The sequence below is a fragment of the Pavona decussata genome, unplaced genomic scaffold (assembly GCF_977016875.1).
Source record: "Pavona decussata unplaced genomic scaffold, jaPavDecu1.1 SCAFFOLD_180, whole genome shotgun sequence".
NCBI lineage: Eukaryota > Metazoa > Cnidaria > Anthozoa > Scleractinia > Agariciidae > Pavona > Pavona decussata.
In genome coordinates, this window is record NW_028145590.1 from 2132107 (window position 1) to 2149708 (window position 17602).

Sequence of the window (17602 nt, forward strand, 5' to 3'; positions counted from 1 at the left end):
TACGCGGTATGGAAAATTACGCAAAAAAATACTTCAGTGGGCGTCTTTGCTCGCCTGCGTTCACTAAATCGCTCCTCAAACGGGGCAGACAAAGTCACATAAGCATGGAACAAGAGACGAAGAGCAAATTCCAACAGCCGAAGTCGCATGACCTGTTGTTCAAATTCATGGTAACGTTACATACAGAGGACGGGCTTGAATGCCAGCCAACGATGTTATGAATTGTATCGCAGACTTCGAAAGATATCGTGAGAAAAAGTACTAGCCTCCTACTGTTACTGACCGCGTTATCGGAAAGAGAAAAACAAATACTACCCCCAAATAGATGACAACTAAAAACGGAATTGAAGCGCTTCAAGGCGGCAATGCAACTCACATGCATCCGTCTTTCTGGTAACTACTGTACGATAAAGGACTTCTCGCAATTTATCACAGTTTGTTTTTGAACAGTTGGTGCTGTTTCTCTACTGGCATGTTTCATTAGAGAGATATTCAAATATTAAATGGACTCTGCTTCAGCGGTCAATCACTTTACGAAGACATTCGAGATATGGCTTTTGCCTCAGCGGTTAAAGGGGAAGTATCACGCAAATTTGCTGTCATTTCAAACCCAAAAATGTTTGTCTGTCAGCAGCAACAACGAAATAATTGTCTTGATTTGTTATATATTATCACCCAGTGCAATAACACTGTCAATTAGTGCCTCTGACCAGAGACAGAGTAGGCCGGGATGGATTGAAACTTAAAAAAAATGTTAGGCTAATGTTTTTCAAGTTCTCGCATTTTTGTTTCCAAACTGCGCTAGAACAGATCACGAGTTGTTCCTTTCAAGAATTGAGTTGATTTTTATCCTCTCGTCATTCTAGAATTATTTAACAGCTGATTGAAGGTCTTATTTCATCATTTTTAACAAAAGATATAAAAAAAACCATCGATACGTCCCCTTCGCTTGCAACTCTACTGACGACCTGAGAAACTTAACCATATAACGCTAGAGCTTTCACGTTTTTATCTCAATACTTAAATAAACAAATTAAAAAATGAAAAATACTTTGTATGATTTTTAGTCACCCCTTGATGCGCAACGGAAAACACGTGAAAAATCGCACCGTGCGCGCATACATGGAGTGATCCATATTCTCTCAATATTCTAGTTGAAGAACCTCACAGAGCGCTAAAGGTGAAGACTAAACTGGAATCGTGGAAAATGCAAATAACAGATCTGGTGAGCTTTCTAACTTATGACCTTAGTATGTTTTAAGGACGGTGCCTACTTTTGTTACTGCTCATACGTTCTGCGCATCTCTAGAAACTTGGGTTTCCCATGGGTGGTACCTACTAATACAGGGATATTTTTGCGCGGTTTAAAACTATGTGGAGAAAGCAGAACCTAGCAAGTGCTCTTAGTATTTAAAAAAGAAAAGTGGGGGTAACCATGCATTTTTCAGAGATAACAAAGCTTTAATGTGATAAAAAAAATGCCATGCATTACTTTGTATTTTAGAATTATTGTTTCTTAATTATCTCTTTAAGAAAATGCGTTGTTACCCCCAATTTTCTTTTTGGATTCCAATAGCGCTTGCTACGATATGCTTTTCCCGCATAGAAGATATTCACGTTTCCAATGGGTGGTACCTACAAATACAGGGATATTTTTATTTTTTTAAACTGCGCAAAAATACTTCTGTATTAGTAGGCACCGTCCTTAAAGCGTAGGAACACTATATATGGAAGGAAGATTACCTGTACAGGGTTCAAATAGCAATCAGCAGCCAACAGGGACTATAGAAAGCAAGAGGTCGAAAGAGGACAGTATTAGGGAGCTTAAGCAGCGACGACGGCAACGGCAACGAAAATCTTAATGTCACCCGAAAATATAACTTTATTTCATTTGTGCTACTTCACGATTATTTCAACTCGCTCAACTTCTAGAGAAACGGCGAATTATCCAGGAACCGAATTGGTAAGAGTGGCGTTCAAGTTAAGAAAGAAAATGAAAAATTCACTGTCGTGTGCTCACGTTCTCCAAAAAACCTGGAATTTGGTCATTTCACGTTGTTGTTTTGCTGAGGACGGCAAAGAAATGTACCAAAATGTAAATGAAAACGCACGTGCAGAGCGATTGTTTTTGCTCATTAAACCTATTGTTTTGTGGCGTTGTCGTTGTCGTCGCCGTCGTCGTTACTTAAGCTCCCTATTGTCGTTTCCGGCAAACCCTTTTTTACGCGACCTCTCGGCTGTTGCTCACGTGCCGACTTCATATCAGTCGGCACGTGAGCAACACGTGAGCAACAGGAAGAAAGAATCTAATTGGCTAAAATGTCATACTGAGTCATCGAACAAGCTTGGTCTTTAACGATTTCATTTTCTCAAGGTTCTGGACAGACTACGGGATTTTGTTAATGATGAAACGGAAGCTACTGAGGATGAGTATATAGAAGGAGAACCTTTAGCTGTGAAAACGTAAGTGATAAGTCACGTGCAGTCTCACAATCCAAGAAAATGGCGGGAGGGGAGGTTGGGCCGGCAGAAGACAGAGGAAGGCAAAATGTCCGTGCATGACCAGCGTGACAGCTAAATCCCGAAAAAAATGTAACACAATCACAGGCTGACCACCCTCTGTTTGTGTGGTGTAATGACTGTTTGCAACTTGAGACTTTATATTCTCGCGACACGATCGGTTGAAATTTTTACTGAGTAGCAATATTTAAAGTCGTCCTTTAACCTTTATGTTGAAATAAAGTTTCAAGGAAATGTTGATTGAGTCACGCGTGGTGTTTTTTTTCCATTCCGAGCCTTCGGCCGGCAACAGTGTAAAACAGTAAAGCGCCAAAGAAGGGTCTCTACGGCTCAGAATGGCAGAAAAACACCACGCGTGACTCAATCAACATTTCCTTGAAACTTTATTTCAAAATAAAGGTTAAAAGGCGACTTTAAATCTTGTTTCCCAGTAAAAATTTCAACCGATCGTGTCGCGAGAATATAAAGTCTCAAGTTGCAACACAGTCATTACACCACACAAACAGAGGGTGGTTGGCCTGTGACACAATCTGCTGTTTGCATAATCTCCCTATTGTTGTCCTCGTATCGTAAACAACCAACAGAGGCGATTTTGACAGAAGATCGCGTCAAGATATAGAAGCAATTAACCGTCACGCTGGTTATACAAGGATATTTCATCCTCCTCTTTCCCCTGCCTTCCAGTTGCATAAGTTACTTTCTATATCGAAACGCGCGGCTTTTTGACCACACATTGTTTAGCTCGCGTTTAAACCTCTCGCTGATACGGCACCTACGAAACGGCAGCGGTTTTCTCGTATTACCGCAACAAACACATGGCGATTCAGCCTCCTGTGGAGACGTTCTTGGCTGGTCACGTCACGCATTCTTCCAAAGACCAGTCAAAGAACGTCTGCGTTGGGGGCTAATGGCGATTAGGTCCATAAAAATAAATATGTCGAACAATAATTCAGCCTATATCTAAGCACAGAATGACTTCTAGAGTACGTATACATACCTGTAATTTTTTTGAGGTCAAGATACATAAGGACAAAACATCCTGTATCGGCCAATGCGATCTTATCCACGCGATCTTGTCCACCATCCGGCATATTTAAATTTAGTCTGATTTAAGCTCCCTGTTGCTCTCGTCGCCTTACTCTTTCCAGTGGGAAATTCCTGAAGTAACAATCTTCCACTGTTTGTAGTTAAGCTTCTGCCCGATTTATCACTGGCGTGACATCGTGTCTTGCAATACAAAACGATTTCAGACAGATTTAAAACGATCAATTCTTCCATTTTGACAATGAAAATAGTCCAGAATCTAGGCAGTCATTACTTCAGAAAAATACTTCAAATCTGTTGTCTTTAACCTGGAACATTTCCGCTGAAAATCAGCGATAAAAAACTTTCCCTTTCTGGTCCAATTCAATTACATTTCGGGACAAGTATTTTGGGTCAGCGACTTTCATTTGGACATAAACACTGTCATGTTTCACCCCTCGATTCGTCGTGTGAATATGAGCTTGGGACTCGCCGCCACGGAGGACAGCGGTGTATGCAACGACGATGTAAGCTGCACGACAGTTCGTGAAGTAATGTTAGTGATTCCCAGCAGTAACCTCCCAAAACACACTGTAAATCAGAAACACGAAATACACTTTCCTTTGAGAAGTAATTAATGGCCTGAAAGTCGATCAGAGTATAGATCGCTGATCATCAATACTGTTAAAACTATATTGGCATACCCCATCGACAGAGGTCAAACTATTGAACCCTTAGGTCTTAATAGGAGAGATGAGACATGAACATTTTTCCCGTCTTTCATCTTCCTAAGTTATGTAATTAACTCATTGTTACGTATTTTGTTTTTGTCTACCACGTTGTAACGTTAGCTTATACCTATTTACCAGTTGTATTTTCAAATTTCAAATTGTAACGTTTTTGTTTATGTAACTTTAACCTTTTTTCAGGTATCTATTGTAACTGTTTAAATTGTAACGTATCTTGCCACAGGGTCAGTCTCAAACATACCCTGAAGAAGAAAGGCCGTGCCTTTCGAAATAATGGAAAATATACTTCCCTGACCGTGAAATCAGCCTTGCTCTTTTTTTAGATTATATATTGGACGAGACAGAAATGTGAGTTATAAATTGAACTTCAGCCCCGTTTATACTAAACCGGATAAATATGAAAGTCCATTTCAATTTCGCGGGTTTGACCTTCCTTTCACACTAAAGCGGCATTTTCGACCGCCGGAAACGGAATTTTTTTTTAAAAAAACAGCTTTTCAGAGAGGATAGATCATCTACGCTTGGCCCAGATTTAAAGAAAAGCGTTTTCAAGTGGGATCACCACTTTTTTTAATATTTGAGTATTTGAGGTAAAAGCGTATTTTGTGAAACATTCTCAATTCAAAATGTCTTTGTTATTCTCGTCCATAATTGAACCTTAAAATTATCATAAGATATCAATACGTCCACGCCAGCAATTGGATAATACGTTATATTTCGATTTTACTAGCAAATATTTCGTTAGATTACACCGAGATCTCCGCCAAAATAAATTGATCAAGACTATTAGGACAAATGGGAGGAAATCGCGAGGAAGCAGTACTGGGTTAAGCGAAAGGATAGTTTTGCGGAAAGTTTGAAATGAACCCCTAAAAGGTACGAAAATTTCGTTTTGAACCAGGATGATTTAAGCGTTGACTATTTTAAACGTACACTTCCCAAGCATTGCCAACCCGCAAAATTTTAAATGCTAAAAGGCATGTCTAGTATCTCTACCTTTTTTGTATGATTGTCTTTCTACCTTCGAGTCCATGTTTGTCCTCCAAGGTGCCCATATACTATGGGTGGATTTTCAACCCGAAATCTATCAGGCCCAGTGTTTTTCAAGAGTGGATAACTTTATCCAGCAGATTAGTCGTTTTCCAGTGGACAAACTATATAGTTTAGTCGAAGTACTCTTTATTCGCTGGATAGCGAATTATCCTCTCAGGCGTGGATCGCGGACCGATTTCCGAAAGGGGTGTCCGGCATGCTCCCCCGGGAATGTTTTTGGATTTTAACTCCCCTTTCCCCTTTCCCCTTTCCTGAGTTTCTGAGTCATTCAGACAGGATATTAGCGAGTTCCATTCTCCTCGGATGAAGCCTTGTGAATCGGCGGATTATTTCATCATAATCAATATCCACGTTGTGATGTATAGGCAAGTCCTGTCAATCTCATCTTTGACATGGTACTTCACAGGTACGTTTGCATTACACTTTTTTCACTGTACTCCTTTTCTTTTCTTCACAGGTTGAAAGAAAACATCAACCGATTCAGTAAGTGATTACTGAAGCTTGTTAAATTCAAAGATATCCTTACCAACATTTATTGAATATAAATAATTTTTTTAATTTTTTGCTCTTTTCGTCAGGTTCAGGCATTAAACCTATAACTGGTTTCATCAAGTCTGTCAGAAGCGTTTTCTCTTGGTCAAACCCAGCAGCATCCTTCTTAATATTTGTGGTTAGTAATGTACCTAAATTTTGTAATTTTTCACACGACTCCTATGAAAAGACTTCGTGTTCTTAAATAAAGATTGATGATGATGATGATGATGATGATGATGATGATGATGATGATGATGATGATGATGATGAATGCGTACTTCTTCTTCTTTGTTTAGTGTTGATAATATGGCGTTAAAAGTAAAAAAATGAGTTTCCCTGTATCGTAGTGTTAGGGTTACTCAATTGATGGACAAAAGGTTATGGTCTCAAGATCTTGTCGGGGAATCTGTCAGTTTGCATCAGTCTCTTGACAATCTGAGTACAGTTCATCTCATTCTCGGCTTTAGCAAATTTAATTCAGCAATGATTTTAAACCAGTAGACTGCACATGTGAAAAAAAAACCCGTGCCACTTGATAACAAAATAAACTTCAGTGATGCGAGGTATGTTACACGTGAAAATCGTGCATGCAGCTTGCAATATTCGTTTGCGAGACAAGTTGCTCCCACAATGCTGGTTATATAAGTAGACAACTTCGTAAGGAGTTATACGACTGCGCGATCGTAAGGACAACTTCGAAAGACGTTTTGGGATGGGTGGGGAGTCTTAACTCGGGGAGGGGGTGGGAACGTTATAGGCAGAATAAAAGCGTTTAGAAACAATCTGCCAATGCCATTGATATAGCGGCACTGAAGTAAAGAAACAAATCTCTTTGAGTGTTGTTGTTGTTGTTGTTGTTTACACGGTAAATGGGCTTAGCCAGATCGAGAGGAAGGAGATTGTATGCAGGAGGAGTGGGGGTGGCTTCAAAACGGCATCTCACCGTAACTCCATGATATTAGTAACCTTCAAGCATAGAGGTTTAATATTGTAAGCACGAACAGACGCTTGAAGTTGTGATTTGTTTTATTCTATTCTACTGTTGTAGGTGTATATGTATTCTGTCTGGCATGGCTATCTTCTTTCCTTGGTTCTGTTATTGGCGATTTGGAAACTTTTCATGAACTATCTTCACGCTAGGTAAGTTGACATAATCTACACGCGTGAAAAATTAAAACCGTCTTTCATTTGTTGTTAGAATTTTGTAGACCTATTTGTTTTGTGTTAACGTAGTTCTTTATTTAGTGTAAAAACAATCTAGGTTTCTGATAATGGCCGCCATTTGGACGAAAATTAACAAAAGTGTTTGCTTCAAATTCACCTCAAAAAGTCTCATTTATTCGATGATCGCCCTGCTTTTAAAACAAAGTATTCAACAGGTGTTTGGACTATCTGGAATTTACGGTTTGGGGTTAATTTACACGCATCGATTTATCAGTCCAATTTGGTACAAGTTTACAAAGGAAATTGTTTGACCGCTTGAAATTCGACGAGCTTTATAAGCATTTGTGCCGGGCAGTACTGCAGATTTTTTTAATCAGGCCGACTTTCACCTGGCGCTACACCAACAGAAAAAGAAATTGACCGACAAATTGTAACGTGTAAATATACTCGTTTGCGATTGAATCGGTTAAGTGTAAATTACCTTGATGGTAACATGACCTTATGATGTTTCCTTTATCAATGAATTTCTTCCTTTTAGTCAAAACGTTCAGTTTTTAAGCTTTCGTAACAGTTAAACATTAATTTTGAAGTTTGAGTCAATATCTACAGGAAGGTGGATTTCACTATGAATCATGGAGTTATTCTTACGAGTGACGTCATGACTGTTAATTATTCAACACCATCATTTTCAAACGTTTCTTAATTTCATTTCATCTCCAGGGGTATTACTAAACAGTTAGGATTTATCGAGAAAGCAAAAGATGAGGTAAGTTCCTCTCAAACTAACTTAACAATTTAGACATAATTTATGACAGAGCTTGGATGAGGCGTTTAGTCTATTACAGTCTTATGATCAGAGAATTATCGAGTTTAAGTCCATGATACAAACCACGAGGGTCGAGAGGCGCTGTGGGTTTGAGTTAGTTAGCTTACACTGATCCTTTCTTATATAAGAATTTTTTTTTTTTCAATTTTCCAATTTATCATATTTTACCTTTTATCTTTTTATATATGTAAATATTTATTCTTTCTCTCTTTCTTATTTTCTGTACTTTATCAGTGTTCTCAATTACTTTGTTAAAAGTTAAATACTCAGACACTCAAATTAAGTCTACTACTACTACTACTTTGAGGATTTGTATATCGTTTAGCAGAAAATCTTTTCGCCGGCTGTTCAACTTGATTTAAGCAACACTTTTTTACGATGAGAATATTGCGAAAGAAAGTAGGAAAATCTGTACCCAGCTGTATTGGTTTCCAGCAAAAAGGGCTGATAACTCATTGTATTTCACGACTCTTTGAAACAAGGGAGAAAACCTGAACAGAGAAGAAGTATCAAACCACGACACAAATAAAGAAAATTGCGCCAATTCACCGTAGGAAAAGAAATGGCGGCTGTGCATGTTACCGCAATATCTTGAGAATCTAACAGAGCCTATAAGAACACCCAAAGCCAATATTTTGCGGAACTCGTCCCTGTACTACGAAGATTGTGCATGCTAGACTTGAATAATATTTTTATCTTTTCTGTGCATTTTTATGAGCGTTTTGGCGGTCTTAGTACGTTATGAATTATGTGTAAATGTTCCAGACGCCTTCTTTTTCCGTATGGTGGATTGATGCATACAAATTTTCTGTGTGTTTCAATAAATAACAAACGTTAAAGTTGAATATCAAAATAAACTTTAATGCAAATTTTATCTCGACAGACAAGTTCTTCGGAGGACTACAGTTGGTCTGACAAGTTTCAGCTGGTTTTGCAAGTAGCAAGAAAAGTGCAGGTACACACACATACATGACTGTTTGGTGCAAGACATCTAGTAGATTAGTACTTTGCAGACACCTCGTAACAGCCCTCTGTTAGTAAAATCGCATGTCTGAGCATTCTGTCAATCTTGGTTCCAGATATAAGGTCCCTCAGATCAGATTACACGTACAAGATTAAGTGCGAGTACGGCTTTCAAATTTTAAATCAGTCACATCCCCAGAACACTCGCTTTTTCGCGTTGTTTACCAACAGATAAGGAGATCCTATAAACAAGATTGGTGTGACAAGCCGCTATCTAAACCACGTAAACTAGGCTTGAAAAGTTGTACTCGTACTCTATCTCGTACTTGTAGTCAAATTTAAAGGTCCGTACTTTCTTTATTCAGACGCCTTCCCCATCAGAATTTCTCTTTTCGTTAGTGCGCATGCGCTCTGCACATCATCAGATGTTGCTACAAACTCATTTTGCTACTGCACATATGTTCTGCGCATCTCGGGAAATGATTCGAGAAGCTTCGATCTTTTAAGGTCATCGCCTGCTAATTAAAAGTTGTTTTGCGCGGCTTACGACTATGCTGGAAAGGAGCATCTTAGCAAGGGCGTATGACATACATTGTTATGTTACTTTGAGAATTATTGTCGCTCAATTATCTCTGATAGAATGCTTGCTTACTCCCAATTTTCTTTTTGAATTCCAATAGCCCCTGCTCAAGTATGCTTTACGCACATAGTCTTAAACTACGAAACTTCCTTAAACAGATGGAAATTGCTCACATTACTCGATAAGTAAGGTTCGAGCGAAGTATAACTCTTGCAACGGCTCCATTTCTTGTTGCTACAAAAATCAAACGATATTAGATTTTATGCAACATAACCTGTAACTATTTATTTTTCTTCTTTAGAATACCCTTGGAAAAATGGCAGACTCTCTGGAAAAAATCAAGAAGTAAGCTAATTTGCTGAAATAAGTTGATTTGTTCCTGTCCGTAACATTCCGTCCTCTTGTTTCTGGGTCATATTCTTCGATGAGATCAAGAAAAGCTCCATTATATGAACGAAATAAATGAGAAGAAAAGTGATGATGAAAGAGAATAAATTTTGTTTCAAGAACATAGAAATTACAAATGCTTAATTAAGAGTGCTTGTCCCTTTATGTGTTACAGTTTGTTGACGTGGCAGCACCCTGACGCTACAGGAAAGTTGTTCATAGCTCTCTGTATTGGATTGCTAGCATCACTGCTGCTCAAAGGACCAACGCTTTTCATGCTTATAGGTAAAATGTGTTCCCATTACTTGATTCAACTGTACTCAACATTATTAAGTTTATTTTAAAACGTCACAGTTTTCAATTTTAACTTTTATTATCAGTTATTGATTGCTAGAAATGTTTTATTGTAAATAGCTGTATAGTAATTGTAGGTTTTTGATTTTATTTAATTTGTATTTTTCTCTTTAGAGGATCACAAGCTCTTCAGTAATTTTAGTTGTTCTTACGTGTTACCCTGTTGAAATAAAGTCTTCTCTCACCTAAATTGCCTTACGTCTATACCTTACATTACATTACCTTATCTTAAGTTGTAACATTGCCTTTTTTGTCTTTATACTCAACAGGGCTATTTCTGGGAATAAAGTTGTTTATAATAAATCCTATTTATCATCGGTTTCCAAAGGTAATCTGACTTTTTTAATTTCTACATCGACATCAGTAAATATTCAACTGTACACTTACAGCTTTGTTACATCGTCGGAATCATATAATGATTTCCAACTGTTTAAACAGGTGAAGAGGCGATACGATGGAACTGCTAAGTTGTGGAAAGAACTGCCCACAGATGCAGAACTGGCTGCAAGACAGACTGAAGCAGAAACTAACCAAGAGGTAAAACCTTGTCAAAATATTGTTTGTACACTTAGTATATACATATACTCTTCCTTCTGGGTGCAGTGATTATGACCTTAAAATGGATGACGTCATAGTATATGACGTAATTATGAATTGTGTTATCATTTGTGCCAGCATAGTGGACAGTGAGATAATGGATGAGGGCTTGAATGATGACGTCGCGATCACATTGAAATGGTTCAACATAACCATGACCTCAACCAGGATTGAATGTTCTAACAACGAGGCACATAATCTGGATCTGTTTTGCTAATCACCAACATAATCGAGTCGCAGATGCAGTTGTATCTGTTGTATTATTCACTTTAATTTGATGAGATTGAGTAGCGATGTTGTGTTCTTGTATAATTTCCCAGCCATCTCTAGGACAGTGAGAATGCTGGTTTGAATTCAATTTCACCCACACTTGCTTGCATGCCTGGTTCTCTTCGATAGTGGGATGAAATCAGCTGATAGCCTAGTAACAACAAATAATTCAGAATCCATAATTGCTGTACAAAGACAAAAGGGGACGTTAATAGTCCCCAGTGTAATATTTATGGGTATATATATTTTCTAACTCGATTTTTGAAAACGGGCCCACAAGTCGCCGTGCTTCTTTGAGAGTGCGGCGCGAATGATTTTTTTTTTTTTTTTTTTTTGCTATTCAAAACCTCCAAAGTTGCCTATATAAAAACAAAAGGTTGTGTATTTTTTTTTTACCCTTACCTTTCCAAAAATTCGGCTAGATATGATATGTTAGAATGAAAGTGACCAGGATCGCCTTTATAGCTGGGTGACGGCCGATGTCTTGTCCCAGTACACTGCAAAGCGCATGTTGACTAATGATTGTGAAAAATTCCCTATACAGGTTGTCACTACTACATATACAGGAGCTCCTTGCCATAACATGATTTTTTTTGTTTTGTTTTGTTTTGTTTTGTTTTTCACTTCAGAAGTTGTCACGTGCTTCTTCAGCGAGTTCTTTGTCATCACTTAGCACCAACAGTTCATCAGACCAAGTCCCAGGCTCGTCATCAAACCACTTCTCTGAGAAGTTTAAATTACCATCAAGCGAGACCTCCTTGCCAGGTTAGCGGAAACATCTATCTTTAAAGTTGAAAATTGGTTTAGTTTTCTTTGAAGTGCAAAAAGGAAATTACCTTTTTCGCCATTGCTGAACATTTCAAGGTATCTTATTTGACGTAGAGATTTGCAGTATCATGCTACAGCTTCGGCAAATAATATCCACCTCAAAAGAGACGCTATATTCTAATCTCGTAACGAAAGATTCCAGATACGTTTATTTTGATGGTGTTGTAAACGTTTTTATTTTGTACATTACCTTGCAGGTTGGGAAGATGGTAAAAAGTGTACCTTGCTGGACAAGGAAAAATCGTTCTCAAACGTTAAGCAAGGAAGACTGTTTATGTCACAGAGGTAATAACTAGGGGTATCCACATTCAGCCACGACAGACTGTCTATAGACTGTATAGTGTTCTGCTTTAGTCTGAAGCTAGATCGGGGGGGGGGGGGGGGGAATTTCCATTGCAATCCTGCCTGTATGTGACTGTAGGGTCCACGGTTCTAACATGCACCACTCATTCAGACCGCAATATAAGATGTCCCACACCCCGGATGCAGTTAACAAATCGTCGGCAGTTTTCTATGGTCTATAAGATTATACACCATAGAAAACTACCTTCGATTTTTTTTTTTTTTTTTTTTTTTTTACAATAACATGGAAAAAATAGGAGCGGAATTTGCTTTATTTTCCTTCAAGAAAGCGCACACGCGTGACATCGGACATCATTTTTATTGTCTGTGCGGATAGACAATAGCTACGAGCCAATCAGCGCGCGGGAATTTTGACCGTTATTGTACTCATGACTTTACTGTGCTCCCCTTTGATTAAACACGAGGGCAACTGAGATCACTGACACATTAAGATCACTTGGAAATATCAATGTGAGGGAAAGTACCCACGAACAATTAAATAAAGTGATATGTAATAGATTTCCTTTCCTGGTATCATGATTTATTTTTATATATTCTCTCTTTCTTACAGCTATTTGTGTTTTGAGAAGATCAGATCGTCAAGTGCAAAAACCATCGTCATTAAACTGGATACCATTAGAAGCATTAGTAAGGTAAATCTAAATATCTCGACAATACATTTGGAATAGTCACATATCTGGGTTGCTTATAGACATGATGTCACCTGCTCACCCTCCCTCCCCTCCCCTCCCCTCCCCTCCCCCTTCTCTCGGTACAATATTGATAAACCAATACGTGCCATTTCTTCAGGTGTTTTCGTCCATCTTTGGGCGGAGAGCAAAGATGCTGATGTTGACAACATAAAGATATACATAATCCCTTAATTCCTTAAATATTCAAAGTATTTCAAAACCATTTGCTTGCTTAGAAAATCAGTTTAGATAAGCCATTCTCGAGATTTTCCAAGTCCTCTAACCCTGAATTTGGAAAAGGTTCACTGGCCTGGTTCATTGGCACAGCGCTTCAAATTGTTTCACTAGCTAGCGTTTAAGGTGGCAAGCTCACTGCCAAGTATTTGTCATTTTGCATTCACTTTAAGGTCTTTAAGGACAAATGCCAGCTGGTGGATTGTTAACGCCCTCGACAACTTCGTTAGGAGTGTCCAATCCAGTATTTAACAATTATTCCACGAGCGCGCGTTGGATATGAGATGATAGATAGCCAACGTATCGCGTAGCGCTGAGTTGGCTATAACCATCTCATAACCAACAAGCGTGAGTGGAATAATTGTTTTATTAAAAACAATCAAGAAACACTGGGCTAGATCTTGCTGATTTCGCTTTGCGAGAACAAGCGTCGCTATTTCTCGGTAATAGTATAATAGCTCATATACCATGGCCGCTAATCCAATCAAATCCTTGGAATTTCATTGTACAATAGTACTTCTGTACGTTACTGTTTTTTAGGCCAAACTGAGTGGGATCATGCCTGGTACGGGAACGGCGTTGGAAGTGCATGTTCGTGGAGTAGACAAGGTAAATGAATTTAAGACCAGGATTGATAGCTGTTTTCACAACTGGGTAAACTAAAACAGTGAAAAGGGTCACGAAAGAAAACTGCTGCGTACATACGTTAGGACTACTCACCACTATCATCATCATCATCATCATCATCATCATCATCATCATCATCACCAGACAACTTAATTGCCCCTTTTCGTTGGGGCAGGGGTAGGGGGCCCTCCCCGTCCCTTAAAGCCACTTATTAAAAGATATTTTCAAACAAACAAAAGCGAAAATGATAAGAGCGGTGATACAAACCAACCCCTTCCATTCTCTAACGCCCGAGAGTTAACTGAGGGAAGGTTATTTACTCCTCTTTGATCTTGAACTAACTGATTTAATCTGACTTTTTTCTTAGCCGTACGTTTTTGGTGGAATCATTGGCAGAGATGACGTACTTGAAAGCATCACGCTCAAGATGTGACGATGATATGTGGCAGCAAAATCGCGCCCTACCTTAAAGTTTGCTCCTTGATTCAGTCGCACCTGCATACAAGTTCATTTGCTAGATCCACGTTTAACTGCCAGACTGGGGGAAGTCTCTGGTAATTAAATGAGGTTTAAATCTAATGTTTGTGTGTAGTTGGGATCGTAACTGAATGTCCGCTAATGAGAGGCATCCATCAAATGTGGTGTTTGTATGTGGTTGGTGTCATGACTATGTGTCTACTTAGATGACTCGTTTTCGTAGGTCATGCTGAAGATGTAGTGTTTTAAAGGTCCTGGCGTACGCCAGGGGGTTATATTAGTTGATTCTCGGCTGTGAGAAGTGCGGTTTGCACAGGCAATTGTTAATGTGGGGTCAAAAACTATTTTAGCGCAATTTTAAGTGGCATTTCAAACTGCTTTGACAGTGGTTTTTAAATGCTGTGCAATGGTGAGAGCATAGCGCATGCATATCATGTGACCAAAGGATCTCTTGCGGGCGAGAGGGGGATGGTCTGAAAAAGTATGCTGTGCAAATATTGCGACCTGCACCTTGTCCCAATTGCTCTAGAATTTCAAACAAATAGGCTAAAAATCGTAGCAGAAATTGAAATTTCTGATAACGAAGGATTTGATCTCGTCATGTTTTAATCTCGCTACTTTTTATTTTGAAAATTGAAATTGCCATTATTATCTTACGAAGGTGATTTGAGACCTCACCTTGACACCTCAAAAAGAACATCGCCAATAGGCCATTTCTTTGAACCTCATCATAAAAGCGAGGCTTCGTGCAATGTTTATATTATACAAATTAGTTGCCATTCATATGCAAACAAAACTAATTTTCACTAATCAGATTGAAAGCAACTCGGAAATGGCCTATTGCCTGTGTAAACTGCTCTTTATATAATATAACTTAAATCCTTTCAAGCTTTGGTTTAGTCTTCTTACATTAGCATCCATTTGTATAAAATGTGGGGCTTAACTTTAAAATTCAGCGCTGTCAAATCACTATTTTAACCTTGCGCTCGATTTTACATCTCTTTTTTCAACGCACAAAGAAGACCAAGCTAAACCCCGCCTACACGAAGCTATTCATTTTTGCTGGACGAAAATGAAGACAGTGATATATCTTTATTATCTCGAACACTTTCAAACCGTTTTCATTCATGCACTGACACCAATACTTCGGAATTTAGCGTTTAAAAGTACATACTTTTATACACTTTTCGCCTTGTATTCGTTAGCTTTTTATTAATAAACCCTTCCCGTTTTCGCTGGTCGAAAACGAACGCACAAATGTGCAGTTGGTTTATATTCCCACTACAGTTTTCAAACTGTTTTTAATTTGAGCACACAAATGAACTTTCCTCCTCTTTGAAAAGGCATACTTTGAATTAGTTTACGATATCGAAGTCTAAAATGATATATTTTCAAAACATGGAGTTGACACCATGAGTGTTTTTCTCCATTTCTAGTAGACAGCTAAAGGCGAAGTGTCTCAACGTGAGTATTTTCAAAAAATAGCGCAAAAACGTTAAAGAAAGAGGCGCATTTGAACAAAAAAAAAACTAAATTTATCAATGTAAACGGTCTTACAGAAATTCCCTACCAAATGTTCTGGAGATTTTTTGGTAAAGGGTTTGAAGCCTAGGTTTTAACAAGCTCAAATGGAAAACCGCTTAATGGTGACGAAAAGTTTTGCATATGCCCGCGAAATTCGCTAATCAATGCTGAACCAATCAAAATCTAAAAGTGGAGATTTCCCGGTTATGGTATATGCTGATACATTCCACCTGCGGTTGAGAAATTATCTCGTAAGTTCCACGTGCTATTGTTGGCCATATGTTGCTGTTTGTTTGTTTGTTTCTATTCTTCATTTATTTTTCTCTGCTTTATTTCCTCCTCCAATAAGAAAATGAAAACAAAAAATAAATTAAAATAATTTTCAAAAGTGGCAAATAGGAGGCTGTGTAAAATCTTGATCATTAACAAGAACCGCGCTGTTAGTTTCTACCAAAATAAAAAAAAAAGATAGCTTCGCCTTTAATAAATGAGCGTTCAAATTTGTTTATTTGGTTGCTTTGAATAATATATAACATAACCATTGGTTGTTGGCGATGAGCGTATAAGATCAGTTAATTGGATACATAATCCTTGTACGTATGTGAGCAATTACGCACTATGGTTGGTCTCCCGTAATTAGGATAAATAGTAATGACCAATATCCTTTTTCGAAGGAAAATTAATTGCAATCTCGAGAGAAGTGTATTCTTTTGTTCAGTGAATTGAGTATAAAGTAGTGCCGGCTCAACACCATGAGGGAAGCGCGGGGCCTGCTTTCAAAAGTTTAACTCACTTATGAAGGGACCTTAAGCAAGTAAAGCAACGATGACGGCGACGGCGAAGACAACGCCGCAAAACATTTAGATTTCATATGGAAAACCAATCGCTCTGGGCGTGCGTTTTAAATTTTGGCACATTTCTTTGCCGTCTTCGGCAAAACAACAACGTGAAATAACCAAATCCAAGGTTTTGTGGCAGCGAATCGTGAGCACACGACGGCAATTTTTTATTCTTTTTCTTAGCTCGAACACCACGCCTACAAATTTGGTTCCTGGGTAGTTCGCCATTTTTGTCTGTACAAGTTGAAGAGTTGAAATTATCGAAAAGTAGAACAAATAAAATGAAGTTATATTTTCAAGTGGCGTTTTCGTTTCCGTCGTCGTTATCGTTCCTTAATTTGAGGGGCCTTAGTTTGGTGTAGATCCGCCACCGTAATTAAAGGCGTAATTTCACTCAATATCGTCATAGCCTACTCGGCGCTGGACGCCCAGTTGGCTTTGAACTGACGGGCTATTTGAATGAGTGCAATAATTGCTTCTAAAAAATATTTGAGCATTATTTGAAGAGAAGAACTTACTTAAAAGACAAAATTTGCCTCTCAAAAGCACTAAAAAAACGTTCAGTGAGGCTCTAACCTCATAATTCCCTTTTCTATAAGAAAAAGTACACTGACTTATTCATTCTAAGAAAGTATTCAACTTTCAAACAAAGAAGGCACGCAGTGTAACAATTCACTGAACACAAAGAAAATGAAATCATGTAGCGTCGCGAAGTTATCTTGATCTAAGTTTAAATACTATTTCATTTTTGAATCTTTGGTGTGTTATTTTATCGCATATTTAAGTCATCTATAAGAATTGAAATGTAGCTGCGCTATTTTGCTTTGGAAGTATAGCTCGTGTATTAGCTTTGAAATTATTTAACTTGTTTGTAGTATATTTTGAATTGGGCTATTTTTTATTGCTGTATAGCAAGTGCCATTGATTTGTGCTTTGAATAAAGTGCTGTGAAGAAATGGTGTTGGATCATGTTAACCCTGAAGTCTCTGTGGCTTTGGGGGAGGGGAGGGTTCGTGTAG

The 17602-nt window shown here is 38.3% G+C and overlaps 1 protein-coding gene across 5 annotated transcripts in view; it reads left to right on the plus strand.

The window, feature by feature from the left end:
* Positions 1-16075, plus strand: part of LOC146463216 (GRAM domain-containing protein 4-like) — a 33970-nt gene extending 17895 nt beyond the window's left edge. For all 5 annotated transcript variants that reach the window (XM_085084700.1, XM_085084699.1, XM_085084698.1 and 2 more), the window contains 16 exons: positions 1155-1225; positions 2375-2463; positions 5803-5828; positions 5924-6015; positions 6928-7019; positions 7764-7809; positions 8753-8824; positions 9714-9757; positions 9975-10084; positions 10423-10481; positions 10592-10690; positions 11650-11785; positions 12046-12133; positions 12762-12843; positions 13657-13725; positions 14111-16075. In XM_085084700.1, the coding sequence (XP_084940826.1) occupies positions 1155-1225; positions 2375-2463; positions 5803-5828; positions 5924-6015; positions 6928-7019; positions 7764-7809; positions 8753-8824; positions 9714-9757; positions 9975-10084; positions 10423-10481; positions 10592-10690; positions 11650-11785; positions 12046-12133; positions 12762-12843; positions 13657-13725; positions 14111-14176 (1241 nt within the window). In that variant the 3' untranslated portion in view covers positions 14177-16075. The remainder of the gene's footprint in view (positions 1-1154; positions 1226-2374; positions 2464-5802; positions 5829-5923; positions 6016-6927; positions 7020-7763; positions 7810-8752; positions 8825-9713; positions 9758-9974; positions 10085-10422; positions 10482-10591; positions 10691-11649; positions 11786-12045; positions 12134-12761; positions 12844-13656; positions 13726-14110) is intronic.
* Positions 16076-17602: the final 1527 nt, after the last annotated feature.